The sequence below is a fragment of the Arvicola amphibius genome, chromosome 9 (genome assembly GCF_903992535.2).
Source record: "Arvicola amphibius chromosome 9, mArvAmp1.2, whole genome shotgun sequence".
Lineage (NCBI taxonomy): Eukaryota > Metazoa > Chordata > Mammalia > Rodentia > Cricetidae > Arvicola > Arvicola amphibius.
Window position 1 is genome coordinate 122088381 of NC_052055.2, and position 27903 is coordinate 122116283.

General features: G+C 47.5%; 3 protein-coding genes across 11 annotated transcripts in view; 1 reads left to right on the forward strand and 2 right to left on the reverse strand.

Annotated features, from left to right (window-relative positions):
* Positions 1-7467, reverse strand: part of Anks1a (ankyrin repeat and sterile alpha motif domain containing 1A) — a 156660-nt gene extending 149193 nt beyond the window's left edge. For all 4 annotated transcript variants that reach the window (XM_038341973.1, XM_038341972.1, XM_038341971.1 and 1 more), the window contains exon 1: positions 7180-7467. In XM_038341973.1, coding sequence (XP_038197901.1) covers positions 7180-7361 — 182 coding nt within the window. In that variant the 5' untranslated portion in view covers positions 7362-7467. The remainder of the gene's footprint in view (positions 1-7179) is intronic.
* A 119-nt stretch (positions 7468-7586) lies between these two features.
* Taf11 (TATA-box binding protein associated factor 11) lies at positions 7587-16039 on the forward strand. Of its 3 annotated transcripts, none has more exons than XM_038342337.1 (6): positions 7587-7701; positions 8330-9127; positions 11360-11508; positions 13832-13919; positions 14382-14478; positions 15439-16039. In XM_038342337.1, exons 2-6 carry the CDS (start codon positions 8957-8959, stop codon positions 15567-15569), a joined length of 636 nt encoding a protein of 211 aa, XP_038198265.1. In that variant the 5' UTR covers positions 7587-7701; positions 8330-8956; the 3' UTR covers positions 15570-16039. The 3 variants fall into 3 exon arrangements, with proteins under 3 accessions (XP_038198265.1, XP_038198266.1, XP_038198267.1); XM_038342338.1 differs by having other exon boundaries at positions 7602-7735; XM_038342339.1 differs by having other exon boundaries at positions 7605-7701; positions 8326-9127.
* A 780-nt stretch (positions 16040-16819) lies between these two features.
* Positions 16820-27903, reverse strand: part of Uhrf1bp1 (UHRF1 binding protein 1) — a 53444-nt gene continuing 42360 nt past the window's right edge. For all 4 annotated transcript variants that reach the window (XM_038341677.1, XM_038341679.1, XM_038341678.1 and 1 more), the window contains 6 exons: positions 25404-25555; positions 25160-25314; positions 22590-22848; positions 21199-21307; positions 20977-21077; positions 16820-20620 (listed from right to left, as the gene is read on the reverse strand). In XM_038341677.1, coding sequence (XP_038197605.1) covers positions 20495-20620; positions 20977-21077; positions 21199-21307; positions 22590-22848; positions 25160-25314; positions 25404-25555 — 902 coding nt within the window. In that variant the 3' untranslated portion in view covers positions 16820-20494. The remainder of the gene's footprint in view (positions 20621-20976; positions 21078-21198; positions 21308-22589; positions 22849-25159; positions 25315-25403; positions 25556-27903) is intronic.

A 27903-nucleotide genomic window follows, 5' to 3' on the forward strand; every position in this document is an offset into this window, starting at 1 on the left:
GCACAAATCAAACTCCACACCACAAGGCTCTATAGCTAATGTAGTGAAAACTGAACTCAGCTGGGGAATTTGGAGAAAGGGGAGCACAGACTTACTTTTTAAAAAGATGTATTTATTTAATTATTATGTATACAACATTCTGCCTCCATGTATGCCCGCACGCCAGAAGAGGGCACCAGATCTCATTACAGATGGTTGTAAGCCACCATGTAGTTGCTGGGAATTGAACTCAGGACCTCTGGAAGAACAGCCAATGCTCTTAACCACTGAGCCATCTCTCCAGCCCCAGCACAGACTTATTAATAACTACATCAACCGCATTCTGCTACACATACTATCCTACTCACTTACTGACACACTCAGCCGGGCAAAGGTGAAACACACCTTTAATCCCAGCACTCAGGAGGCAGAGGCAGGCAGATCTCTGTGAGTTGGAGACCAGTCTGGTCTAGAGTAAGCGAGATCCAGGCCAGGCTACAAAACTACAGAGAAACCCTCTCTTTAAAAAAATAAACAACAACAAAAAAAACTGTACAGAGAAACTGTCTGAAGGGGAAGGGGTAATGACACATAGTGGTGGCGCACACCTTTAATCCCAGCACTCGTGAGGCAGAGGCAGGCAGATCTCTAAATTTGAAGTCAGCCTGGAACAAAACTAGTTCCAGGTCCACCAAGGCTAAACAGAGAAACCCCGTCTGGAAAAACCAAAGAAAGAAAGAGTAGAACTCTCTAGACTGTCTTTCGGAAAAGTAAAGATCTGAAGTCAAGCCCAGGCCTGACAGGCACCAGCAAACTCCAGCCCTGCACTCCATTCTGATGCCAAGATCCTGGATATAAAGTAACACATAGTGCCAGAACGGCTACCCCTTTTCTTTTTTCTTTTTCTTTTTTTCTTTGTTGTTTTGAACAAAGTAACCATTCTCCTTTACAGAAAATCCTAAGATACCTCAATTCCAAACTTAAGAAAGATCAAATTCTTTAAAAAGTATCCTAAGAAGTTCTTAGAACTGGAAAGACGGCTCAGTCATTAAGAGCATTCATTGGCTGTTCTTGCAGAGAACCTAGTTACTCCGGCTCTGGAGGATCTGACAGCCTCTTCTGGCCTCCACTGGGATGCAGGCATGCACTGGTGCAGACACATACAGGCAGAACATTCGTGTAAATTCTTTACAAACTGGTTAGCTGGGGTTGTAGCTGTGTGGCAGAGCACCTGCCTAAAATGTGTGCCGCCCTGGATTCAGTGTTACCCTAGCACCTAAAAAAGGCTTTCTAAATGAAGACAGTTTAATGAAAGATTGGGGGGGGGGGGGAGCAGCTACCCTAGGGGATGGCTGTGTCCTGGTTTGTAAGATGGGTTTTATTTGTTTTTATTTGGGGGTCTTTCTCCTCTTTGCCTTTGCGTTGACTAGAACAGGAACTTAAATCAGGCAAATTCACAGGATCACACCATATCACCCATTCTGCTGTCTTACAGTCAGTATTTTCCTCTTAGGATGCTAAAAACGTTTAATGTCATTTGTGGTGTTTTACCCTTCCTTGTATGTTTGTTTTTACAAGATGGCAGAGTAAGGGACTGAAAACTACACCTACTGGTACTGTCCATAGCTTCTCAGATCTCTTCAGCTGTGACAAAGTCTCCTTCACAACCACGACCTGTGACTGTATCTCTCTGTATGACCCCTGGATGCAGCTCACTCTGCCTTTCCTCTCACATATACGGATGCATGGCTCAGGAGGCAGCTCACAGGCTTAGCAATGACCTAACTCTCTTCATGTTTCACAGGCTCTGACCTTTCGGCCTTTTTTTTTTCTTGGTTTTTTGAGACAGGGTTTCTCTGTAGCTTTGGAGCCTGTCCCGGAACTAGGTCTTATAGACCAGGCTGGCCTCTAACTCACAGAGATCCTCCTGCCTCTGCTTCTCAAGTGCTGGGATTAAAGGTGTGCCACCACCACCCTGCCTTCGGCCTTTTAACCTACATCTTACTGTTTTCTTAGACATAAACTGCTTTCTTAGAAATCAGTAGTTTCACTCTAAACCCAAACACAGCCAACTACATTTCAGGAAAATTTTGTGTCTGCTATGTGCTTGGGGCTAAAAGCATCCTAAGTAAAAAGTTTAAAGGCTATCTTATCCCCAGTTTTCAAGCTATGGTGTGCATCTGGGAAAAAGAAAATGAGCCTATTCCATGCAAAATATACTCCATGCAGTGCAGGATCTGCATAGCACTTTGGAGAACTGGCTAATCTACTGATCATTAACAAAGCAACAAAAATTATATTTGCATCACTTTGGTTAAAAAGTTAAACATCTACTGAACATAATCATTTAATGTTTAAAACTCATAATAGACAGCACTAAGATATAGCACAATAGTGCTTTGGGCCTACTCAGGTGTAGAGAGCTACAAACCTCCGTATCCACAGCCGTTTGGGTCACTGGTCGAGTGGGTTGTTAGCCACGACTCAACTAAGGGGTGCGTGTGAACACTCGACTGCACGCTCCATCCTGTCGGTCCGTCCCAGGCATACATTATACTACTGTAAACTCTATAAGCTAGCCAGGCATACAGTGAGAAGGGCTAACTCTGAGTCCCAGGCATACTATACTAATACTACTGTAAACTCTATAAGCTAGCAGGGCATACAGTGAGAAGGGCCAACTCTGACATGGCACCTACTATATGTTAGTGCTGCATCTAGCAATCGCCTGGCCTGGAACAAAGCAGTTAACAAATGGCATTTACATGTCTGCCTAAGCGGGTCCATACCCTTATTGACAGTTTCTAATCTGTCACCTCTCAAAGAAGAGAGAGATCACCAAGCATGAAAGAAACCACTAAAATGTGACTCAGTGGAGGCACAGTTGAACATACTTGTAATACAGCAGCACTCAGGACTTAGAAGATGGAGAATCAAAAGTTCAGTCATTTGTGGCTACCTATGAGTTCAAAGCCAGCCTCGACTACATCAGACCGTCTCTAAAATAAATGAAATAAAATGAAACGTGTTGCTGGGTGGTGGCGCACACCTTTAATCCCAGCACTTGGAGGCAGAGGCAGACAAATCTCTGTGAGTTCGAGGCCAGGGCGAAAGCAACATAATGAGGAAAGGGCTCACTTCAGCTTAGAACTGTCAGGTCACACTCCATCACTGAGGGGAGTCGGGGCAGGAACTCGAGGCAGGGACATGGCAAACAGAAGCAGAAGCCACGGAGGAGCACGACTTCCTGGCTTGTTTCATACGGCTTGTTTCATACAGCTTGCTCAGCCTGTTTTCTTATACCACCCAGCGTAGCGTTGCTCACAGTGGGCTACAACAATCAGGACTTTTCTCAGCTGAGGTTCCCTTCTCACAAATGACCCCAGCTTGTGTCAGCTGACAAAAAAAAAAAAAAACTAGCTTGCAAACAGACCAAAGAGATGAGCTATGAAAAGGAGGCAATTTAAGGATGGGATAGTGAACTACTATATATTACAGGACATGCCCCCCAAAGCTGGCAAGATCTGTGAATACAAGAGCCATTGCGGACTGTGTGAGGTGAAGACCCAAGTAGAAGATGACTCCCTAAGAGACAAGGCATGCAGGGAGAAAAGAGATCATTTTCTAACTTCAGAATATACTAAAGGGGCTGGGGGGATAGCTCAGATGGTAAAGTGCCCGCCCTGTAGGCATGAGGATCCAAGTTCAATTCCTCAGAACCCATATAAAAACATCAGGCGTGCTGGCGGTGTCTGCCTGCAAACCCAGGGCTGGGGAGAAGGAAACAAGAAGAATCCTGAAATACTCCTCCCCACGTCAAAAAAAAAGGGAGGGGGGGAAACCAGCACCTAAAATAATGACATCCAAGGTTGACCCTTGGCTTCCACATATGTATACATGCAGCCCCCCACACACAAAGAATACATACAAAACCTCTGTGGAATGAACGGGGTCGGGGGGGGGGGGGGGTCATAAGTACATGAGGAAACAAACACGCGTGATTTGCAACACCATATTCACTACAGCCACAAGCTCCTTAAACTGCCAGAGGAAGGTAAGCTGCAGTTGCGGTACCTAGGAGCAAGGATAGATACGTCTGCTGATACAAGTCAAGACACCAAACTAGGAGTCCGCAGCTTCCAATAACAACTCAGGGGTCCCGGCAAGAGAAAGAGGCTGGATACCTGAGGGACGCATCTCTGCCATCTCCAAACCTGCAGAGGGGATATGCTGACCTAGCGGTTATTTAAACGCATGGCCTCAACCTCTTTCAGTAGGGTGAACCAGTCATCCCTAATTAATGACACACCTAGTGTAACAAGGGCCTAAACGTCCTCCCTGCCTCTAAAAGCCACAAGAGTGGGAGATTAGGAAGCTCACGGACATCTGTGGCCTCTACTAGTCACAGGAGCCAATGAGGAGCCCAGCCAGCAGCTCTGTAACTCTAGGGAAGGGAGACACCACGCATGCTTGACAGCATAAACTGGAAACATCGGCAGGAAACCCAGAGCAAAACCACTGCGCTCAACAGACCTCACTGTCCTGCTCAACGACACAGCAGCTAGCTCTCAGCGACGCCTCATCTGGTCTGAGGGAACACCACCAGCAGGAACCTGACTGTATGTGAGGGCAGAAGTCTACACTCCTCCAGCAGAGTAATCTAGGGGCCAGGGCGTTCCTGGAAAATCTCCAAGTACTACCTCATCGGTTCATTGGAGGGACCTCCAAACCAGCGTAGCTTTCCCTTACCTCTCAGACACCAAAACTGCAGGATGACAAAACAGTGCGGGTGAAATTAAAAACAAGCCTGCTGAGGCACACTGTTAATCCCAGTTCTTGGGGTGCAGAGGCAGGCAGACTTCTGCTAGCTAAAGGTCACTCTGGCCTACATAGGAGTTCCAGGTCAGCCATGGCTAGACAGTAACTGTCAAAAAAAAAAAAAAGAAGAAGGAGAAGGAAGAGGAGGAGAAGGACGAGGAGGAGGAGGAAAGGAAGAAAGGAAGGAGGGAGGGAGGGAGGGATAGAAAAAAATGCATCCAATGTTTACTGCTGAGCACCTGCGTACTGGCTACTTTTATGCCAACTCGACACAAACTGGAGGCATCTGAAAGAAGGGAGCCTCCACTGAGAAAATAAGATCTGACTGTAGGGTATTTTCATAATTAGTGATCGATGAGGGAAGAACCAGCCCCTTTTGGGTGGTGCCATCCCTGGGCTGGTGGTCCTGAGTTCTGTAAGAAAGCAGGCTGATCAAGCCATGATGAGCAAGCCAGTAAGCAGCCTCTCCATGTCATCTGCACTGGCTCCTGCCTCCAGGTTCCTGTTCTGTGTGAGTTCCTGTCCCGACTCCCGGCAGTGGTGACTAGGATGTGGAAGGTCAGCCAGATAAACCCTCCCCTCCCCGGGCTGCCTTTGTCATGGTGTCTCATGGCAGCAGTAGTAGCCCTAACCCGGACAACCTGTTCTCTGTCCTCAGGCACTAATGTGGGGACTGAGAACCTAAGTGTGAGGAGGACTGTCAACAGGAAAGGCGACAGTGTTCCAGTCCATTCTTATCTACCTTTAAGGGGCCCAACTACTCAAGATCCCAAGCAGGACCCTTTTGGGGTAGCCCACAAACACCAAGGAAGTCTCCTTTCCGTGCCTCTGAGCAGGGTGTGCATACCAGGAACACTGTCACTATACATGACGGATCAACATCAAAGTTAGCCAAAGTACACTGTCCCCTGAGGTTCAGACTCCCAAACTATCCCTAATCTGAAGCACCAACTGCTAACAGTGAGGACTACCACCAATTTATTTAGAGACGGATGATCCCCTAAGGAGACAGCTCAGACCGTAAAGAGCTTGTTTAGCAAACAGGAGCCCCTGGATCTGAACCCTAGCACCCATGTTTAAAGGAAGGGGGGAAGAGTCAACATGGCTGCATGTGCCTGTAACCTTAGTACTGGGAGGGTAGAGACAAGGGGAATCCCTGGGACTTGCTGGCCAGCCAATCTAGCACAATCAGCAAACTCCAGGTTTGGTGAGGGACACAGTCTCAAAGAGAGAAGATGGAGAGCAATGGAGGAAGACACCAATGTCAACTTCTAGCCTCCATCGCGCGCACACAACGATCATTCTCCAATCAGGACTTCTATCTATTCAACAAATTTTGTCAACTACTATGAGCCAGTATTGTTCAAGGGGCCGGGGAAATCGCAGCCAACAGAATGGGGGTTTTCCTTCCCAAAGGAAGGGGGGGCTCTTCTGGAATGCTTCTTAAAATCTTCCTGAGAAGATGTAGGTCGGTACTCAGTACTGGATACCTGACTGTTTTGTAGAGCCTTGGGTTTCTTGGGTCCAAGCTCTCCCAGCTCACTCAAACTGAAGGTACACAAACTAAGAGGGAACAGAAGCCAACGAAGCCACTGCTAAATGAACTTCCACTTCTTGAAAACCTCAAAAGAACAAGGAAGGAAAAGAAACTGCTACGAAAGCGCGGCTGAACCAACACATTTCATGCACTCTGACAAAGCGTTCCAATCCCCCTTGTAAGCGACAAAGAGTGACGACCCACCCTTGCAGCCCCGGATTCAAGTGTCTAACAGGTCTCAGAAAGTTGAACGCACCTCAGTTTCCTAAACAAGGCTTTCCCAACCTTGATTTCTTACCAAGAAAGTGCCCGGGGGAAATGAGCAGACGCCACTTGGACGAACCCAGCTAGGGTGTCTACAAGGAAACTGACGACAAATAGAGCTTCAAGCCCAAGAGAGGCTCAAAGACTGAACACCTCGTGCGCGATAAATGCTGAAGCAATTTTAAAAACAAACAAAAGCCTGGTCCCGCACAGCCCAGTGGAACGTTCCAAGTTCCAGGGGGAAGGAAACAAGGGGAATGTGCTCCAGGGGAGTCGCGAGGCTCTGCGCGGCGTGGGAGCTCCTGCAGGATGTGAGAGGGATTCCGCGAATTCGGGCTGCTCCGAAGTCGCTTTTGTGAGACGCGACAGCTGGCACCCCACGGCGGGCGAGGGTGACGCCGGGTTGTGCCCATGCGGCGCGGGCTGCCACCTGGGCACTCCCCCCATTCTCCGCAGCGCAGACGCCAGACGCGAGAGCCTGGCCTGCGCCGCGCGCGCCCCTGGAGCCGCGACCTCTCGAGGGAGCCCGCGCCGTCCAGGCTGCGAGCCCCGCCGCCCCGCACCGCCGCGCGCGCACTCACCTCAGCAGACTGGAGAGCGGGTGGCTGGAAGAGCCCAGGCCGCCGCCCCCGGAGCCGCCGCCGCCGCCGGAGCCGCCGCTGCCGCCGAAGCCGGAGGAGAGCCGCTTCCCGGACAGCAGCTTCTCCACGGCCGGGAGGTGCCCGGTGCGGGCCGCCTCCAGCAGCTCCTGCTCCTTCCCCATCCCCAGGGCCGCTGCTCCTCGGACCCCGACCCGGGGCCACGCAGAGCCTGCTGCGGCTCCCAAACTTTCCGTCTCCGGGCAACGCACCCCTCAAACCGGCCGGGGACGCCACCCCCTCTCCCTCCCCCGCCTCCTGGGCCTTCCCCCCCGCGTCGCGTCACTTCTGGGATCCGGCGTCACGCGTCACCGCGCCCCCACGCCCCGCCTCCTTGCCCACCTAGTGGGCGGGGCTCCGGCCGCCGTGCAGGTGACTGAGCCGAGCAGAGCCCGGCGGAGATGGGGTCCACGCCCAGCGCGCTCGCCCATTCAACAGGTCGGAGAGGACACGCTCGGCACACCGGTAGGAGCTTCCTGACGTGCTCGCCTTCCCAAAGGTTTGGAACCTCGTGCGACTGGAAATATGACAATTTGTTCAGGCACTGTAGAAGCCAGAGAAATTTGGTATCACGCACCTGTGTTTCCAATTACATTCAAGACTCATAGATTAAATACAGAATAGGGGCGGAGACCTAGAACCAGACGTGAAAAATCCAGTCCTCTGGTGCCTCCTTGAGGAAAGACCGTAGAGCTTTAAAACGGCTGCGATCCCAGCACTCGGGAGGCAGAAGCGGTGTGCCTCTGTGAGTTTAATTAAGGCCGGCCTGGTCTACATAGCACGTTCCAGGCCAGCCAGGGCTACGTAGTGAGACTCTGTCTCAAAAAAAAGAAAGGGGGTGGGGGTGGGGGACGGGAGTGACCAGGTGTGATGCCCATCACCCACATGGCGGATCCGACACCCTCTTCTGGCCTCCCGGGATACCATGATCGCATGTGGTGCACAGACATACATGCAGTCAAAACACCATTCACATGAAAAAATTTAAAAGAAAAAATGTTTTCCTCGCGCTTCATCCTAAACAGCTTCAGTGGAACGTTCAGAACTCCCTCTTAGTTGCCGTGAAATTAACCAAACTTTTTTTTTAAGTCAGATTTGGACGACCAGTCCCGATTTTGAGTATTGATGGAGTGGAAAAAACGTGTAGTCGGGAAGGGGCGACTGACTCGAGGTGACCGATAACTGAGGCGTTGAATGAGAGCATTGGAATGCTGCTGGATTGGAGATGCTTGCGGAACAGAGGGGAAACCCTAGCAATTCCCTGGTGAACACAAGCCTGTGGTCTCTGCTCTTTCGAAAAATACAAGGCTGGGTCCCTGCTGGAAGCTGTTCAACCCTAGGCAAGCGGCGGTACTGCGTTTTCTCCGGTTCCCCGACTTTGCCCGAGTAGTCAAGTTAAAGAAAGATTAATTGGCATTGCATTTCCAGGAAGGAAAAGAAAAAGAAGTCTCTCATCAAACGAATGCACGCTCTTTCAAAAACGCTTCTTCCCTAAAGCGGAGGATCCACGCTTCTAAATTCCTTTCTCCTGAAAACAAACACGGTTTAAAGGAATCTCTTGGGTCAGCAACGCACTTCTGGGAATGGCTCCTCCGAGGAGCCGTGGGGTGACGTCATCACGGCGCGACCGGCCGTAAGCCCTGGCTCCGCCGGTCAGCTCGCAGTCTCTCACTCCTTCAGCTGGCTGTGCTGCAGTCGCCTCTGTCCCGCTTCTGCGGCGATGGACAACCCTGGGGAGTCGCCCATCGACAAAGGCGGAGAGCCAGCGGAGTCAGAGGAGATGAGGACTACTCCTGGGATCCCGGCGACCGCCGACACTGAGGGAATCCCGGAGGAAACCGACGGGGATGGAGACGCGGACTTGAAAGAAGCGGCGGCGGAGGAAAGCGAGGTGGGTGCCAGTTGTGGATAAGGCTGGAGGAGCACCCGTGTTGTTCCTGGCTTCCGTAGCTAGTTGAACTGGAACTCACCGCTAGTCACTGTGTGTCTGCAACCTTGAGCGGCTGGGGGCGGGGAGGACGAGGACCTGTCAGGGCTGCTTCGGTCCGCCCCTACCTTCGTAGTGCATTGAACCAGTGTCTTGGATGCTAAATTCCAGAAGCCTCGAAAGGCCACCAAAACCATCGACTGTGCCACTTTAAAAGCTAAGCATTGTTGCCTATTTGAACCTCAGCGTTCTTTAGGTTCCATTTCTGCAGATAAAATCTCGGAGCTTTAGAGCTGATATTGACTTTGAGAGCTCATGGGGTGACAAGTAGGTAAGATGGAAATGGGCTTCCTAACGCAACTGCCTCAAAATGTTGACAGTAGTAACAGTCAGGAAAACGAAGACGTAGCAAAACTTTATGGAATTTTGCTCTTTTCTTTATGAGGAGCGTCTCCCTAACACAGACTGGCCTTGAGCTTGTGACTCTCCTGACACAGATCGGCAGCAAAACTGTTTTCAGAAGAAAATTTTAAGCTGAATGTCTCATGCGGGCAGTTGAAGTAGAAGGAATAAATTCCAGGACTTCATGAGTTACAAAATAAGGCCAGCTTCTACCCCAACTACCTCAAAAAAAATGAAAAAAAGATTAAAAAAACAAAGAAAGGAGAAAAGAAGAGGGGAAAGGAGGAAAATTAAGGACAAATAAATTTTAAGATCTGAAGCACAAGCCAGGTGGTGGTGGCACACGCCTTTAATCCCAGCACTTGGGGGGCAGAAGCAAGCCATGTCTGTGAGTTCGAGGCTAGCCTGGTCTAGAAAGCGAGTTCCAGGACAGGCTCCAAACCTACAGGGAAACCCTGTCTCAAAAAAGAAAACAAAACAAAATTCTGAAGTGCAAAGGTTGGTAAATATGTATAGATCAGTAACTGAAACTAAGTTGAAAGGTTTGTCAAATATATAATGCCTTCACTCCCCCTCGCTGAATTTCCGAGTTTTTAAGTATGAATCTCTTTTTAAAGGAACTGTTAAATCGCAGTAATGAGTTCTGGTGTATTAAGATTCCATGGTCAGTTGGTAGGACAGAATTTGAATTGCATCTGTCACGAGTAAAACTGTTGAGTGCTGATATGGAGAGAAATGTAAATAGTGACGTCTTTAAAAAGGTTTTAGCACAGGGCAAGTAAAACGACTCAGCAGGTAAAGGGGCTTGCCGTGAGAGCCTGGGAACTGGAGTGTAGTTCCCGGAACCCACATAAAGGGAGACAAGAACCAACTCCACAAAGATTGCCCTGTGGTCAACACTTGCAAGTCCACACACGTTATTTTAAGTTTGGGCTTTTTAAAATTTTTATTGTATGGATGTTTTGCCTTTATGTACGTATGTTTGCCGTGTATGTGCCTGGTCCCTGTGGATGTCAAAGGTATCAGATCCCCTAAAACTGGAGATCACAGACGACTGTGAGCTGTTACGTGATCGATGGTCATCGAACCTAGATCCTCTGCAAGAGCAGCCAATGCTCATGACCTCTGAGCCATCTCTCAGTTTTTAGTTTAATCTCAGTATGGTGGTACAAGTCTATAATCCCAGCAAGGAGGCAGGACAGGGGAATGCCAGTAGCCTCAGCTACAAAATAAGACCTTGTCTTAAATCACAAAGAAAAAATGTTTCCAAACTTTGGTGGTGGTGGCACAGGCCTTTAATCCTAGCCCTTAGGAAGCAGAGGCAGTCAGATTTCTGTGAGACCAGCCTGGTCTACATAGTGAATTCCAGGACAGTCGGGGCTATGTGAAGAGACTGTCTCAAAAAACAAACAAAAAAAGTTTCTAGTCTAGTAGTGGGAAGGGTCGGAACACTGCAGGTGGTGGTGCTCCCAAGACATGCTGGATGGAGGACTGTGCTGATGTCTGTGGGATGAGGCAGGGGAGTGTTGATTTGGCTCCTTGGTAAACAGATACAGGATATTTGTGTGGTTGTGGCTCAGGTGGAAGACTGGACTGCTCATTTTATAGCTGGGCTATAATCTTCCTTTGGGAGACAGACAGCCTTTCGATGCTGATGGTATAGGCAGTGCCTAGAACGAGACAGCTACTGCATAAACAGATATACTGAGTTGGAAAGAGGAGGGCATTTGCTGACCTTGCCCAAGCCTGAAAAGTATACCAAGCATGTAACAGAGTTTCTGTCCATCTTCCCAGATCAAGAGTCAGGACGTCTCAGATCTAACAGCAGTTGAGAGGGAAGACCCGTCCTTACTTACTCCTGCAGCCAAAAAGCTGAAACTGGACACCAAAGAGAAGAGAGAGAAGAAGCAGAAAGTGGACGAGGATGAGATTCAGAAGATGCAGTGAGTCTCTCTAACTTCCGTTCCAAAGCCCTAACTCAGCCCTGCACTCTTACGTGCTGCTTGTTTGTTTTGAGATAGGGTCTCATGAGGTTTAAGTTAGTCTTGACTCTTGATTCTCCTGCCTCACCCTCCTTAGTGCTGAGAGTACAGGCATGAGCCACTCTGCCTGGATATAATTTCAGGTCAGCAAACTGCCAGATAAAGGTGCCTGCCACCAAGCCTAATGGCCTGAGTTTGATCCTGGGAAACCAACGCTGTAAGGAGAGAACCAGTCCCTGGAAATTGTTCTGTGATCTCCAAATATAGGCATGCTCCTACACATACACAAAATAAATGTGTAAATATAAGAATATTAAATAATTGATGTTTCAAAATGTTTTGTTTTTAACATTACATTTAGTGTTTCTCATTATAGTAATTATATATCAAAGTCATCATTTTCTTCAAAAAGCTTGATTTTTAGAGTGGCAATAATATGAGCTCATTACAGATAACTCATAATACCAAAAAAAGGGGGGGGACCAAAATTCGGCTGCTGGATCTTATTCCAAGAATATATATGTGGATATAGTTGTGTATTTAACCTGGTTGTGCTGCATCTCATCTGTGTGTGACTCATATTAACACCTTTACCTATTCTAGGTAGAGTCTTTAAATTTTTGTTTCTTTTAACAACACTGTTACATCTTTGGACATATCTCTACATCTCATCCATTTCTAGGATAAACCAGCTGTATAAACTCTAGTATGAATGTGTTTCAAAGGACCTTCAGCATATCTTCTGCAAAAATTGTGATCTTGTTTTAGTTGATCATTTCAAGTTCCTTGATTAATACTTAAGGTTCATTTTTTTCCATCTTGATCGGCCATTGGATTTTTGTGAATTTCCTATCCAGCCCTTAGTTCATCTTCTAAAACTGGTTTGGCCATCTTTTTATTTATTTAAAAGAATTGGGGCTGGAGAGATGGCTCAGCGGTTAAGAGCACTGACTGCTCTTCTAGAGGACCTGGGTTCAATTCCCAACACCCATATGGCAGTTCACAACTGTCTGTAACTCCAGGATCCAGCACCCTCACACAGATATACATATAAACTAAAACACCAATAAAATAAATAATTTTTAAAAAAGAATTAACTATAAAGCATATAAGGGGCTAGAGAGACTTCTCAGAGGTTAAGAGCCATCTGTGCTAAGATGTTCCAAAGGATCTGGCACTCTCTTCTGACTTCTATGGGCACCTACACACACACACACACACACACACACAAAGCAAACATACTCACATAGGTAAGTTCAAAAAAAAGAGGAGGAGGAGGCTGGAGAGATGGCTCAAAGGTTGAGAGCACTGCCTTCTCTTCCAAAGTTCAATTGAAGTCCTCAGTTCAATTTCTAGCAACCACATGGTGGCTCACAACCATCTGTAATGAGATCTTTTGCCCTCTTCTGGCTCACAGGCATGCATGCAATTTATTTACATAATAAATAAATAAATCTTTTAAAAAAGAAAGGATATAGCCCACTAGATAAGGCACTCACCATCAAGCCTGACAACCTAATTTGATACCCATGCCCTCCATGATGGAAGGAGAAAACTGCTCACCTCAAGTTGTCTTTCATGTGTCTCCCATACACATATACCGCATAGGCATAGAAGATAGACTCAGTAATTTAAAATATTAGGGCTGAGGCTACTGTAGATTGCCTGAAGAGCAAGGAGGAAGCCCTGTGATGGATCCAGCACTGAGTAAAACTGTAATCCCACCCTCTGGAGGGCGGAGCCAGGAGGATCAGAAATTCAAGTTTGAAGCTAACCTGAGGTATATCATGTCTCAGAAATTTTCTGAAGACTATACATAATTTGAATGTTTTCCTCTAAACATGTTAACATTGAAGAACCCTGATTTGAACAGGAATTTCTGTATTAGATGTTCACTGTCAGTGTGAAATAAGTCAGCATTAGAATACAGTGCTTTGTCCTCAGACTGCCAGGTCTTTAGGAGGAGCAGGTGCACGCTGCCACATGCAGCAGCTGTCTCTGAGGGAAGGAGAGTGTGCCCTTTCCTCTTCCCAGAGGTCCTGAGGAGTGGAGAAGCCTGCTGCCACATGCAGCAGCTGTCTCTGAGGGAAGGAAAGTGTGCCCTTTTCCTCTTCCCAGAGGTCCTGAGGAGTGGAGAAGCCATCTTCAAGCGCACTAAGCCTAAAGCCACCAACTCCGTGAAATACATTTTGGTTTGTTTGTGGTCTGGGGCTTTGCTTTTGTTGATTTATGCCTTTAGTATTCATTCTCATTAACCAACTTAATTACCTGAATCTTTGTCTAGAATCCTCGTCTCTTCTTTTTCTGAGGAGCAGCTGAACCGTTATGAAATGTATCGCCGGTCAGCTTTCCCTAAGGCAGCCATTAAAAGGGTAAGGATGGACTACCCCAGTGTGGTCCCCCTCGTGTTAGGAAGACGCTAGAGTCCACAGCTATGTCTTCATCTGAGTGAGGTAATGTTAATTAGGAGGGAAGATAAAATCGCCTCTCTCATCACCTGGCCAACGCCAGCCTTGTATGCCAGGCATGGCAAGTCATAACACACAGTAATCTTAGGGGCGGGGGGGAGCTGGTTTTGTATTTATTGATGTATCTGTGGGTATATACCATGTGTGGGAGTGCTCATGAAAGACAGAAAAGGACATCACATCTCCTGACTGCAGTTACAGGTGGTTGTGAGTCACCCAGTATGGGTGCTGGGACCTGAACTCTAGTCCTCTGGAAGAGCAAGCATCTTATTTTAATAGTCTCAGTGTGGCATGCAGTCACCTGTACTGCATCCCAAAACCAGTCACTGATTGTCTTAACAGTCTTTTTTCTTTCTTTCTTCCAAGCTGATCCAGTCTATCACGGGGACCTCTGTGTCCCAGAATGTTGTGATTGCCATGTCTGGTATTTCTAAAGTTTTTGTGGGGGAGGTAGTAGAAGAAGGTGAGTATTGTTGTTTATACAACATTCTTGCTCTCATGGGGGTCTCACTTTCAAGAGCGTCTACACCAGGGCATTTAATGGTCTCTGGTAGTTTTCAGCCACACTAGAAGTTGATTCTGTAGGGAGCTGTGTCTTGAGGAAAGCATGGCTACTCTTATAGTTTTTATCCTGGTAGGCAGAGATGGAGGGCAGGGATGAAACCATCTAGGCAATCCCTCTCCTTAGCCCAGGGTAACAAAAACAGTTGTGTATCTTTCCTCAGTAGACCTTGCTTGTGCCATTCAGTGTAAGAAGACAAGAATGCCCTGATAGCAATACCCACTGAGAGCTTTCCCTGAAAGCCTGGCTGCTTCTCCCTGCTGATCTCCAGCTTGCCACGTCCTTTTCTTTCCTGTAGCTGTGACCCGGTCCCTGTGGGGTATAGCTAAAGCCAGCATGATAGACTTTGTGAAGTTTTTTTTTTTTTTTATAAATATTGGTATAACTTTTTTTAAAAAAATTTATTTACTTATATATACAATATTCTGTCTGCATGTATGTCTGCATGCCAGAAGAGGGCAGCAACCCTCATTACAGATGGTTATGAGCCACCATGTGGTTTTTGGGAATTGAACTCACTCCATTGAACGCTCCAGGCAGTGCTCTTAACCGCTGAGCCATCTCTCCAGCCCCGTGAAGTTTTTTTTTTTTTTTTTTTTTTTTTGAAAAAAGATTTATTTATTCATACAGTATCCTGCCTGTAGGCCAGAAGAGGGCACCAGATCTCATTATAGGTGGTTTTGAGCCACCATGTGGTTGCTGGGAATTGAACTCAGAACCTCTGGAAGAGCACTCAGTGCTTTTAACCACTGAGCCATCTCTCTAGACCCCGTGAAGTTTGCTTAAGGAAAAATATCGGTTTGTTTCTGTGGCAAGTTAGTAAACTTTATGTTAACAAGGCTGTCTCTTTCCCCATGCCAGCCCTGGATGTGTGTGAGAAATGGGGAGAGATGCCACCACTGCAGCCCAAGCACATGCGGGAGGCTGTTCGGAGGTTGAAGTCCAAGGGGCAGATCCCCAACTCCAAGCACAAGAAAATCATCTTCTTCTAGATCTGCCCGAGAACGGTCCAGACTCCACAGCTGGGCTGTGCACTGGTGCTTCCTCATCGGTGCTCCCAGGACCCACAATGCTAATGTCAATGTCTCTGTCACACCTGTAAGGCACCAGTAACAAAGACAAAGACAACCTGCTGGCTTCACTTTGAAGCCTAAAGTTGCTACAACCCAGACAACCCAGATTGTTTCTCGCCTCTGGTTTTCAGAAACTTAACCTTGGGTCATCTGCCATAAAGTCACAAGGGTGACGTACTTCATGCTAACATTTCAGATTCTCCTGCGGAGTTACCATTAAACTTTTCCGACTTGTGTGGAAAAGTTTATTTTGTTGAAGGCAAAATTATCATTCTTCTACTGTCTAAATAAAACTAACAAGTCTTGACTTTGGTTTTTGAAGACAGGGTTTCGCCAAGGAGCCCTGGCTGGCTCCCAAGTGCTGGGATTAAAGGCATGCACCAACACCACTTGGTTTTTGTTTTGTTTTGTTTGTTTTTAAGACAGGGACTCACTCTGTAGCTCTAACTGTCCTGGAACTCACTGTGTAGAGCAGGCTGGTCTCAAACTCACAGAACGCCACTACTAAACTGGCACTAGTCTTGGCTTTTTCATGAAAAAAAAATCTGTTTTTGAGACGGTCTGGCTGGTCTAGAACTCACTATGTAAACCAGGCTGCCTTGAACTCAGAGCCTGTCTGTGGCCCCTGAGTTCTGAGGTGGTCACCACACCTTGCCTTTTTTCCTGAAGAGAAGAAACAAGAACCTCAGCTTTTGGGCCTGAGGAGCTCAGACCCAAGCTCAGTTCCCAGCCTACATCAGGGCACTCACAACTTCCCGTAACTCCAGAACTAGAGGATGCAGTACCTCTTCTGGCCTTCATAAGGATGGACAAATATTCGTGTGCATACACAAAAATCACTAAAAATGAGTAGTCAAGGAAATAACCTGAACTTGTGGTCTTCCTGTCTTTACCTCCCCAATACTAGGATTAGGGTGTGTGCCCATACTCGGTGCTGGAAATCAGACTCGGGCTCCGTGCATAACAGGCAAGCATGAAAATAACCTAGGCATATGCCCAGCTCCCAGCACTGTTTACAGCCATGTGAATCCCACATTTGGCCAGGACCACCATGAGTTTGAGGCCAAATTAGATGCACAGCAAAAATAACCTAAAAAAAAAAAAAAAAATCCAAGCACAGGTCAAAGCTCACCTGCTTCACCTCCTATAAACAGACACAGAAGGACCAATGCTGCTTAATAGTTTTTAATTTGCTTTTCAGGTGGTTCACAGAACCAGTACACGCAGGATTTGATTAGATATTGCAACATTAGAATCTCCCAATACTGACTAGGATTCCAGTTCATTGTATACATTCTCACTGCTTTCCTCAGAGAATGAAGTGACGTTTTATTGACAGTGATTAGCAGTAGTAAGGCTACCTGATATAATTGGCAATCCACTGACCTGCTTCCCCTCCACTGCGGAGTGTCACAGGAAGGGTTGGAAGCGGTTCTCTTCTGAAGCTTTCCTGGGCAAGTCTTTTGTTTGTAGCACCCTGAGTTAGGGAAACAGCTCAGACTCATGTAATTGGACAGATCTGACTTTAGTGGCTTACATTGAAACTCATTGGTTTAGCCAAAGCAGAAGACACTTCAGTGGAGCACTCCACAAAGAATGCTGTACAATTCAGGCTAAATCTTGACCAAAAACTAGTAAACTGACAAAAAAGACTTTCCCTCTCAACTCCAATAGGAAATTCTTAACACGTAGGAACGACTCCTGTTTTGAGAAAGGATAATGGATAAGGCAGGAACATAATAGCAGGACAGGAAGTGCCGATCTCAAGTCTGGCCACTTAGAAAGGCCTCACTGTTATTTCCCTGTGCCATGGGACGAAATGCCTCTTCATTCTTCATAGCTACATTGGGGAAATGAAAAGGCCTGGCAGAAGATGTGGTGGCACCTAGGCAAGGCCCTAAGTCTCCTTAAGGACTGTGTGTGGCCTCTGAAGCTCCAAGAGTCAGTCACTTAAGTCACATCTGTCATGGCTCTCAACCAGATGTTACTCCACTAGCTTGGGTAGTGAGCAGCTGTTTTCACTTCTGTGGCCTGACATCTAGAAGTTCCTGCCCAGGAGAACCCACACGGCCTTCCTCGCAGTGTTCCGTCTCTGAGTCACAGCATCTGTGAGATGTGGTCTCATCTTTTTCTAGTTCATACACAGGTGCCATTCCTTCAGAGTACAGAAACATGGAGATTACAGCCCACGGCACAGTAAGGGTCAGAGGAAATACACAGAATACACGGGAAGAGAACCCATGTTGGCTTTCCATTAGAGATTCAGTTAATCATTCCAGTGAAGTAGACATTGAAGGCCGTCTCTGCAGCCCCGTTAGAGGACTCAGCCCTAGTGCACACACACACAAAGGCATATTCCCAGTACATGCATGTAAACAGGAAATCTAGACAATCCCAGATGACACAGCTGCGTCAAGTGCTTTTCAGCTGAGAGGACGATGTGCAGTGGCTGCAGTCTTGGAGGGACTGGTGCTGCCTCTCGAGTTCTCTTGAGGTATTATTTCATGTTACAAACGGCAACTTCACAGCAGAGCTCCGAAAGGACTGCCCTGCTCTTCACTGTCTTCTACCCTTACCTGAAGATTCACACAGCCATTTCACGGCTCATGAGTCATCCCCCAATGCATAGGGGAATGGAATTACAAAAAAAAATGACATAATTGAAATCCCACGGAATAATAGTTTTACCATGTTTCTTCAGGGATGACTTCTAGACACAAAGGCCAAAGCTATCACATAAACTAAAACTCCATTTGCACATGGACAAGAACCCCAGAACCCCTCAGCTCCAAATCATGATATTCTGGCCATTAAGGCATTATCCTTGACACAATGTGTTTCTACTGCAAGCCTGAGGGAAAAGCACACCAAGTGTTAGACATTCTCTCCTGGAGGGATGAGGATGTGACTGTGAACTTCAAGCGACCCTGACGTTGGATGGTTCTATTTCCTAGTTACTGGCTCTTGCTTTCCCTCTACGAATCTTAGAAACACAGATGCCACTTCTCGGACAAGCTCTTCAAACTTCTAACTTCAGTAAAAGTGCCTTCTTCTCTCTGAGGCAGTGGCAGAGCCCCAGAGATAATGTTTCCAGATTAGGTTCCCCTACTCTTGACCAAGTGTGTGGTCACCTGCTCCCCTCAACTTTCTTCTCTGCAGAACAGTCTGTTTCCAATGCACACCCCTGACTGCTCTCTCTATTCTCTGAACGTCCATTCCCTTCTCTGTGCTCTAGATAAATAAAGCCGGTAGACATGCCCAATGGCTGGATGAAGTCACCCTCAAAGAGTTCTACATGAGACGGGGCTCTTGTCGGCCGGCAGCACTGTCCTAATGATGTTGGGAGCGCAGCCAGACAGCATCACAGCATCACAGCGGCCCCTCTTCCCTCAGCAGGGCTCTGGATTCTTTCCTGAGTATTTTTAGTAGGAGTAGTAGTTCAGATGTGCATAATCTTTAATTTTGTTGTGTTTGTAATGCCGGAGGGAGTCCAGTCACACACGTGCCACTCATCCCTTCCCTGTGCATCACGTTTCATACTCATAACTCTGCTCACCGTGACTTCTCTATGGCTGTGTCTCTCTCTTCTGGTCTGCTTTTCACTGTCTAGAAGCAGCACCATTTAATGGCATTTAAAGTCCTAGGTCATTTATAAAAATCTGAAACAAGGAAACTTCACTGCTAACAATGTCTCCAGAAGATGTTCCCAAGTCTGCAATGTGTCTCCTAAGTGTAACAAACCACAATCCTGCAAGAACTGTGTCTGGAAATTTGCCTCAGTGGAGAACATGACTGAGCCCTACAAGTCTGAACAAATGCAACCTCGCTCCTAAGTATTTTCCTTTACCCTCGAACGCACAGGGTGGTGCTTTTCCTCCCCTGCCCTCAGCCCCAGGCATCACAGCGACCATCTCCCTACACAGGAGAGTTAGTGAGGCTTCTGCTCGGGCAGCACTCTGACCACCAGAAGGAAAGGGAGTTCTCTCAGTGCCAGGAAAAACCTGGACCTTTTACATAAGGTGAAATAGCATGATTTGAAAAAGCCATAGTAACAGGAAGTGGGGCAGCACACAGGCGTCGCGACTAGGTCAGAGCACATGTTTAGCTCCCAAACTACCAAGTGCTGACATAGCAAAGGCAGAAAGTCATAGTGCTGGGAAAGCAGGTGACCAGGGACTCCTAGTGCAGAAAGAAGCCGGCCTGTCAGGTGCAGCTGTGGGAGCAGGCAGAACTGCACCCCCCCTCAGCTTGCCCTCGGCTGAGCACTCTAACAGCTGCTGTGTTGGGGACCACAACCTGGCCGAGTCAGTCACAGCATCACAATGAAGACATCGCCAAGATGGGATGAGCCTAGTTCCCACTCCGCTGCTCCCTCAGCTCAGGCCTCCTCTGACCCAACCCCTGAGGCTGGGCTATTTCCTCATCTACTCCAAAACTCAAGCCAAGGACTTTTTAGGCATGCCAGAGGAAGCGCTGGGACATGGGATCTTTGGTGGCTGTGCACATGACTCAGATGGACACTTTTCACACACACCGTAAAGGAAACAAACATCACTGCCATAAAACCAGTACGTGAGATGCTCTACAGTGTAGAGAAGATTCCTCTAGTACGCAGAGGGCTACAAGGCTACATAATGGCAAGATACGGTGCAGGGACAGGTACATAGCTAACCCAGTTCCTGGATGCAGCCATGTTCTCCACTGTCCTCCACCCAGGCTAGCAGCCAGCAGGAAGCACACGAGGGTGCTCCCTCCCGGCCCTGCTGGCTCCTCGGCACCTCTGTCCTAGGTGGTGCTGTTGCTGGTGATATCCTCTCTCCTTGGCACAGATGGGTGAGCTGCTGTCAGAGCTCAAAGAGAGGGTTGTACTTCCTAACCTCCTGGAGAAGCTTCTCTCTGTCCTGGTGGGCGCTGGCCAGTGCTTGTTTGGTGTCCATAAGTTCTTGCTGTAGGGTAGGCAAGTCTTTCTCCTGGAAGATAAGTAGTTCACAATTAGGGAACACAGCAATACCCTTGCAACCACCACCACTAATGAGGCTGGGGAGGGAGAATTCAACAGGAGCACTGGGGCAATGACTGAAACTCCAAGGGTCCAATTCCCTCTGCGGAGCTCATCAGTTACAGGCATGGGAAGAGCTGCAGCCACACCCACCAGCTCCTGTCTACAGCCTCTATCCTCTCTTCCAGAAGCTCCTGCTGGTGACTGGAGGCCACACCACCAGCTGCATACAACAGTGACCTTTTAGACATGTGAGTTTTATTGCTTCCACAATTGCAACTCCCTAGAGCCCTAGAGGTTTATGGGAAGATTAGGTCAGGTCCTCACCTGCAGTCCCAAATCCTGTCCTGTGGGCACCAGGAGTATCTGTTCTTGTGGGAGCTGCTGCTTCTCAGGTATTTCATCCAGTGGTCTGTCCTGAGCAGGCGCTGGAGAAATAACCATTTTAAGTGACAAATAGGTGCCAATAGCCAGATAGTTCCTACTGATCAACTATATTGACTTATCAGAGAAAGGGGCAGAGTAGAGAAGCCAAGAAAACTAACTCACCACCAAGGTGAAAGACACCGTCGTCACTCCGTTTCAGCACAAGATGCTCCACTGCTAAAGTGATGGGAACAGGGCCAGGGGACGTTGGATAGATGGGAGGGATATCATCCTGAAGGACAGAGGGGAACCACATGACCTACCCACCCAGCTCAACCATCCAGCTCAGGACAGTTTGACGTCACTGATTCTCCAGATACTCTTTTGTTTTTAATTACATTTATTATTTATATATGTCTCTGTGTATGTGTGTCTGTGTATGCATGTCTTGGCTCTCATGTGGAGATCAGAGGACAATTCGTGGAAGTAGGTTCACATGGTAATGTGAGTCCCAGGGATTGAACCTGGGTCCTCAGGCTTGGCAGCAAGTGCTTTTAGCCACTGACCCATCATGCAAGCTCACTCACACATTCCTGTGAGGTGCAAGAGGCAGAGCAAAGCCCCAGCTGTCCTAGAGACAGCGAGACTTAGAATCACACCACAAGTCCTAGAGACGGTGAGACTAAGAGTCACACCAGCAGTCCTAGAGACAGTGAGACTTAGAATCACACCACCAGTCCTAGAGACGGTGAGGCTGAGAGTCACACCACCAGGAGCTTTACATGGGTTACATGACAAAGACAGGATTAGGATTACAAATGGCCTGGGCTTTGTGAGTGTGTGTGCGTGTGTTCACGTGCATGCTCACATGTGTGCATGTGGAGGCCAAGACGTCTTACCTCAATCATGCTCCTCCTTTTTTTTTTTTTTTTTTTTTTTTTTGGTTTTTTCGAGACAAGGTTTCCCTGTAGTTTCTAGAGCCTGTCCTGGAGCTAGCTCTTGTAGACCAGGCTGGCCTCGAACTCAGAGATCCGCCTGCCTCTGCCTCCCGAGTGCTGGGATTAAAGGCGTGCGCCACCACCGCCCGGCCCTCCTTACTTTTTTTTAAGGTTCACTTTGTGTACAAATATTTTACATTCATGTATGTATATGTACCACGCGCATGCCTGTCAGAAGATGAAGTCAGATTTCCTAAAACTGAGTAACAGACGGTGTGCAGCACCAGGTGGATCTGGGAAAGAACCTCGGGTCCTCTGCGAGAGCAGCAAACACTTTTAATCACCGAGCTGCTGCTCCAGCCCTCTCTCAACACTATTTCTGAGATGATTTCTCACTGAACCTGAAGCTCACTGGTTAGCAAGACTCTGGAAAGTTCTTGTCTTTTTAACTTATGAGAAGCAATCTAAACTTGGGCCCTTATACTTAAGCAGCAGACGCTTTGCCAGCTGAGCCATCTTCCTACCCCCATTAGGCTCTGGCCTGTGCCGCCCATCCCCGTCCTCTCATTCACTGTGAGGTGACAGGAAAACCACTGCCACTACAGAGTCTGGGGCGGACACCAAGGTCCCTCTCACCTTGAGGGTAATACTGGAGTTCAGGAGCTCAATCTGCATCGGGACTACCACTGGGACTTCCTCATCCTCCAAGAAAGGCCCCAGACCATTAAGCACTGAGGTGAACAGCTCCAGGTCACAGCCCCGAAGTAAGAACCGCAGGAAGCCATTTTGTGTGGCCAATGGGGAATGAACAGATGCACCAGGCCCCACCTCAAAGCGCAGGCCCACAGCAGGCCTGATGTGGCCAGTCTTCAGATTTGAGGACTCCTGGAAGCCTTTAAGAAGAGAGTTGAGGAAAACACATTAATACAGGGACTAGTGTAAGCACCCCCCTACGCCTAGCACACACAACCCTATACCAACATAGCAGAACCATCCCATCTCACAGGAGTGAACTAAGCCACAGAGAGTAACTAGCCCAAAGTCACACAGCTGTATACAGCAGAGGTGAGGTCTGCAGTCAGGCAGTCTGAGTCGGGATTGTTGTTAGAATGCCCCTCAAGGTACAGGGGCAGTAAAAGGCCTTGCCTGAATTTGAGACACTGGGCTAAAGGTGCAGGGAAAGTACTGAACATAAGGCCTACAACTTCAAACAAAGCATCTTCTTCTCTAGAGTACTGGCCTTCACATCTGTCACTCATCCATGCTAAGCCCTCCACAGTGCCACAGAGAACCATCTGGAGTTTCCCTGAGGCGAGAACCATGTACATGGAATGACTGTGGGAAGCAACTACCCAGAGAAGCTGGAGCACCCTGCTTTAGTGATCTAGAATCGCTACCTAGGGACATAAAACCTAGGGAACTCTTGAGCATGTGCACTGAAGTTCACAGCACCTCTACCTCAGACAGTGACAGTAGGTGGAGCGGTGGCACAAGCAAGTGAGCTCAGGAGGCACAGGGAGAAGATGAGGAATTCAAGGCCAGCCTGGAACACACAGCTCAACTGCAAGTCACCACGGGCTGCATAACTGAGACCACGTCTATAAACAAGCAAGCAAGCAGCAAAACTGAACAATCCGCATGCCTATTCAGAAAAGGCTGGAGAAGTGATTAGGTAATAGATAGAACTAATATTCTGTATGTGATAGACATGGGTAATTATGGTGACTACACAACTATACACTTGAAACAAAAGAATTTTATGCTATTCAAATTCTACCTTAAAACCTGGGGGGAAGGGCAGACTACAAGGCAGAATACTGTAAAAATGAACTGCTCTGACTCAAGAGCCTGGAACGCCAAGCAGAACAGGCCTGAGTCAGGCGTGTGGTTGCGACAACAGTCCTAGCACTGGGGAAGCTCAAGATCATCCCCAGGTCCATGCCAGTTCCTAGTCCAGCCTGGGCTACATGAGACCCAGACTCAAAGAGGGGCTGGAGAGGTGGCTCAGGGGTTAGGAGTACTGGCTGCTCTTGCAGAGGACCCACAGGTCCCAGTCCCAACATGGTGGCTCACAAGCATCTGTTATTCCAGTTCCAGGGGATTAAAACCCTCTTCTGGCCTCTGCAGGCTCAAAGCATGAACCTGGTGTACACATATCTATTCAAGCAAGACATGAAAAATAAACTCAGTCTTTAAGATTTGTTAATGAAGCCTGGCATAGTGGCACACATCTTTAATCCAGAACTTGGGAGGTAGAGGCAGGTGGATCTCTGTGAATTTGAGGCAACCATGGTCTATAAAGTGAGTTCCAGGCCAGCCAAAGCTACATACTGAGATGCCTCCAAGCCTCCCACCCCAAAAATTGTCAATAAAAACAATGTTTTGTGAAAAAAAATCACAAAATAATAAACACCATGAGTCTATTTAGAGAAATATCCAGAGTTAAATAGCATATTGCTAGCAATAGGTATAAAGTTACAATGTTATGCAAGAGGATGGTTAATTAGGCCAGCGGAGGACGGGCCAGGGGTGGTGTCAGGCAAGAGCGCCCAGCAGGCGCTGCTGTGCTTACTGACCAGGTGTCGAGTATAAGGTGTACAATATGGAAGGCATAAGAGCCCACTGCAGGTTGGGCGGTGGTGGTGCACGCCTTTTAATCCCAGCTCTCGGGAGGCAAAGGCAGCCAGATCTCTGTGACAGGCACCAAAGCTACAGAGAAACCCTGTCAAAAAAAAAAAAAAAAAAAAAAAGAAAGAAAAGAAAAGAAAAAAGACTCCACTGCAGCGCTGTTATTTTATGTGTACTTTTTAAATATTCTTTGGTATCTACTTAAAACATTAAAAAATATTAAACGAAGCCTATAACATAAGCCAATTTTCCCTGCCATCTGATGAACATGAGTAAACGAAGTTCCCATCAGACAGAGCTTTCGGTTGGCAGTCACAAGACTAAGGAGAGGACACTCTTCCTGTTTAATCCCAGTGGGGCCTGCGGCGAGGACAGACACTGCCCAGTGAGTGTGGAACCTGGAAGGAGCCAGGAGGCCTCCTCTGCTAGCCAGGGACTCACTGGAGAATCCCCCACAGCTGCTAGACAAAAGAGCCAAGAGCTCGGCACTAAAACAACCTCCCTTACAGCATGGCGAGTGCCAACTGGGCTCGCCTGCCTCAGGAAACCCCGCCACTCTTCTGGAAGGGTCGTCATCTGTACCTGGGCACTGTCCATGGAGAAACTGCCAGAGCCCCACAGTGCCCAGCTGTTGCAGGGCCAGTTCTTCTGCTTGCAAGGCCACCGTCAGGTCCTCACCCCGAACCTCAATCCCAAATGACACTTCGTTCACCTTCAGGACCAAAACTGACACCTGTCAAAACAGAGTCTCTTAGTTTTGATTCCCAACTTGGTGCCTGTCCCAGAGCCTCCCCCTGCACAGAAGAAAGCATGGCAGCTGACCGAGTGAAGGACGAGGTCACCACTGGCTGACACCGAGCTGTTGGTCTCCGGCAATCCCTGGCCACAGTTATCCAGAACAGGGCTCCCTTGAACACCAGTGTCATCCAAGACACTTGTCACAGATGCTGGTGGGACAGACTCCAGACCAGACTCTGCATCAAGAAGGTAATGAAAGAGGTCAAGGGTTAGAAAGGTCTGCTCACATTCAACCTCTAAACCAGCAACAACTACAAGAACAGACAAAAGCACTGGGCACTTGAGAACAGAGAGCCAATGAACTTAAGGACGGACCCTTCTTAAAGTGCGGTGCGGGGTTCCATCAAATCCAACACAACTGTAAACAGAAGCATCCACTGGTGGTCAGAGAGTCAGCACACAGGATAAACATACAAAGAACAATATTTGTACTTAAAATGAAAGGAAATTCCACACTACACACACTAAAACCGAGAGTCTTGCACACATTCACAGAGAGACAAGCCAGCAGAGTACGGAAGCCTAGAACCTAGGGAGGATCGCAGGTTGGAGGCCAACCTGGTCTATACAGTGAGACCTGGAATTAAAAGGCCAAAACCAGGAACTGAAGAGACCTCAGTGGTTAACAGCACGGGTTGCTCTTGCAGAAGACCCAGTCCTGTTCCCAGTGGCTCCCAACTATCTGTAACTTCAGCTCCAGGGGCTTCTGAGGCCACACATACTCATGTGCACATACCCATATGGACACATAATTAAAAACAAATAAACATCTTTTTAAAAAGCCAAAACCATCCCCTCCCTCCCAGAAAAAGAAAGAACAAGTGTTGGCAAGAAAGTGGAGAAGAACGGGGCAGTGGTGGCGCACACCTTTAATCCCAGCACTTGGGAGGCAGAGGCAGGCGGATCTCCGTGAGTTCGAGGCCAGCCTGGTCTACAGAGTTCCGGGACAGCCAAGGAGTGATACACAGAGAACTCTTGCCTCGAAAAAACAAAAAGAAATAAAAGACTGTGGAGAAAAAGCAAAGTCATCCTACCAATTTTGGGAGCAATGTAAATCAGTCCAGGCACTGACAACAGCAGCTCTCAAAGCAGAGCTCCCACTGGCCTAGAACCCCACTTCCAGCGATCCTCAAGGAAACAGTAGTGCATTCAAGGAACGTGTGCACTGCTGCGTGAACTGTAGCCTAGACGCAACCACCAAGCCACACAAACATCCCATTGTCCAGTGAAGAAAGAGAAGTGTGTGTGAGCGTGCAGGAAAACCTGTCACTGGACGACATGGAGACAACGGCACAAGCCACACACTGTTACTCTGTGTGATTCAGGAAACATCAGACACAATCAAAGAATAGAGTGAGGGTTGCTATGGGGAGAACGGACAGGTGCGGACCAAGGGCATCACCACTGGGCGGGCAGGAAGACTGGACGGTGCAGGTGAGAGAACTATCACCACACAAACACACACGGCCATCTGGTGCTCTCCAGTGTGGGGCTCAGAGGCAGAGCCCATTCTCAGCATGCTGACAGCCTCATTAGACCAACACCAAACACAGCAACTGTAATAGTATCAATAGGAAAGACATAAATATGTTCTTCAAATATTCTGAAGGAATCATTTAATAAATTGCTATTTTGATAAGCTAAGAGTGTGTGACTTCCAAAAATGATAAGTTTAATTCCTAAAAGTTAATCATTGTAGGAGGATGAAGAGATGGCTCAGTGGTTAGAGCACAAGTGTTCTTACTGAGGACCAGGGTTTAATTCCTAGCACCGGATGTGGTGGCTCACATCTGTAACTCCAGTTCCAAGGGATCTGACACCTTCTGTTGGCCTCCATGGCACTGCACACATATGTTGCACAGAGGCAAAACACTCATACATACATATATATAATTAAATATATAGTTATATATAATTATGGATAAATATATGTAATTAAAAGATTTAAATTAATCATTATATCCTTAGACAAAAAGCTTCAGGTTATTTTCCAACAATAAAATACACAAGCAAGGGTTGAGCAAATGGCTTAGAGGGTGAGAGCACTTGCTCTTGCAAAAAATTCAAGTTCAATTCCCAGCACCCACACAGTTCACAACAGTCCATGACTCTAAACCCAGCGGATCCAGCATACTCCACCTGCCTTCAAGGGCACTAGGCACGCACAAAGTATACTTACGTACATTCAGACTAAATACACACAAATAAATATAAAATTAACATAAATAACATAATAAATATAAAATAAGTCTTTCAAAAATTAAAAAATATATATATACCTAGGCAAAACAAAGCCCAGACAGCAAGCATGTGCCACCAGTAACAGATACAAACCAACTGATCAGTGAACCTTGTGGCTCTAATCAAGAACTCCTCTGACTTGAATATTTTCCTGTAATAAATGTTAAGTATTAAGCAATAACCTGTAAGAGATGGAAGTGATGGCACATACTTGTAATCCCAGCGCTTGGAAGAGTTAGGAAAACAGGGAGCTTAAGGCCAGCCTGGGTTACATGAGACCACC

What these genes read in the sequence shown, in the direction of transcription:
- Taf11 (XM_038342337.1), top strand. Translation starts at nt 8,957, where the DNA reads ATGGACAACCCTGGGGAGTCGCCCATCGACAAAGGCGGAGAGCCAGCG. An exon ending in CGGCGGCGGAGGAAAGCGAG is followed by an intron (nt 9,128 to 11,359) that starts GTGGGTGCCAGT and finishes CCATCTTCCCAG; the next exon opens with ATCAAGAGTCAGGACGTCTC. An exon ending in CTAAGGCAGCCATTAAAAGG is followed by an intron (nt 13,920 to 14,381) that starts GTAAGGATGGAC and finishes CTTTCTTCCAAG; the next exon opens with CTGATCCAGTCTATCACGGG.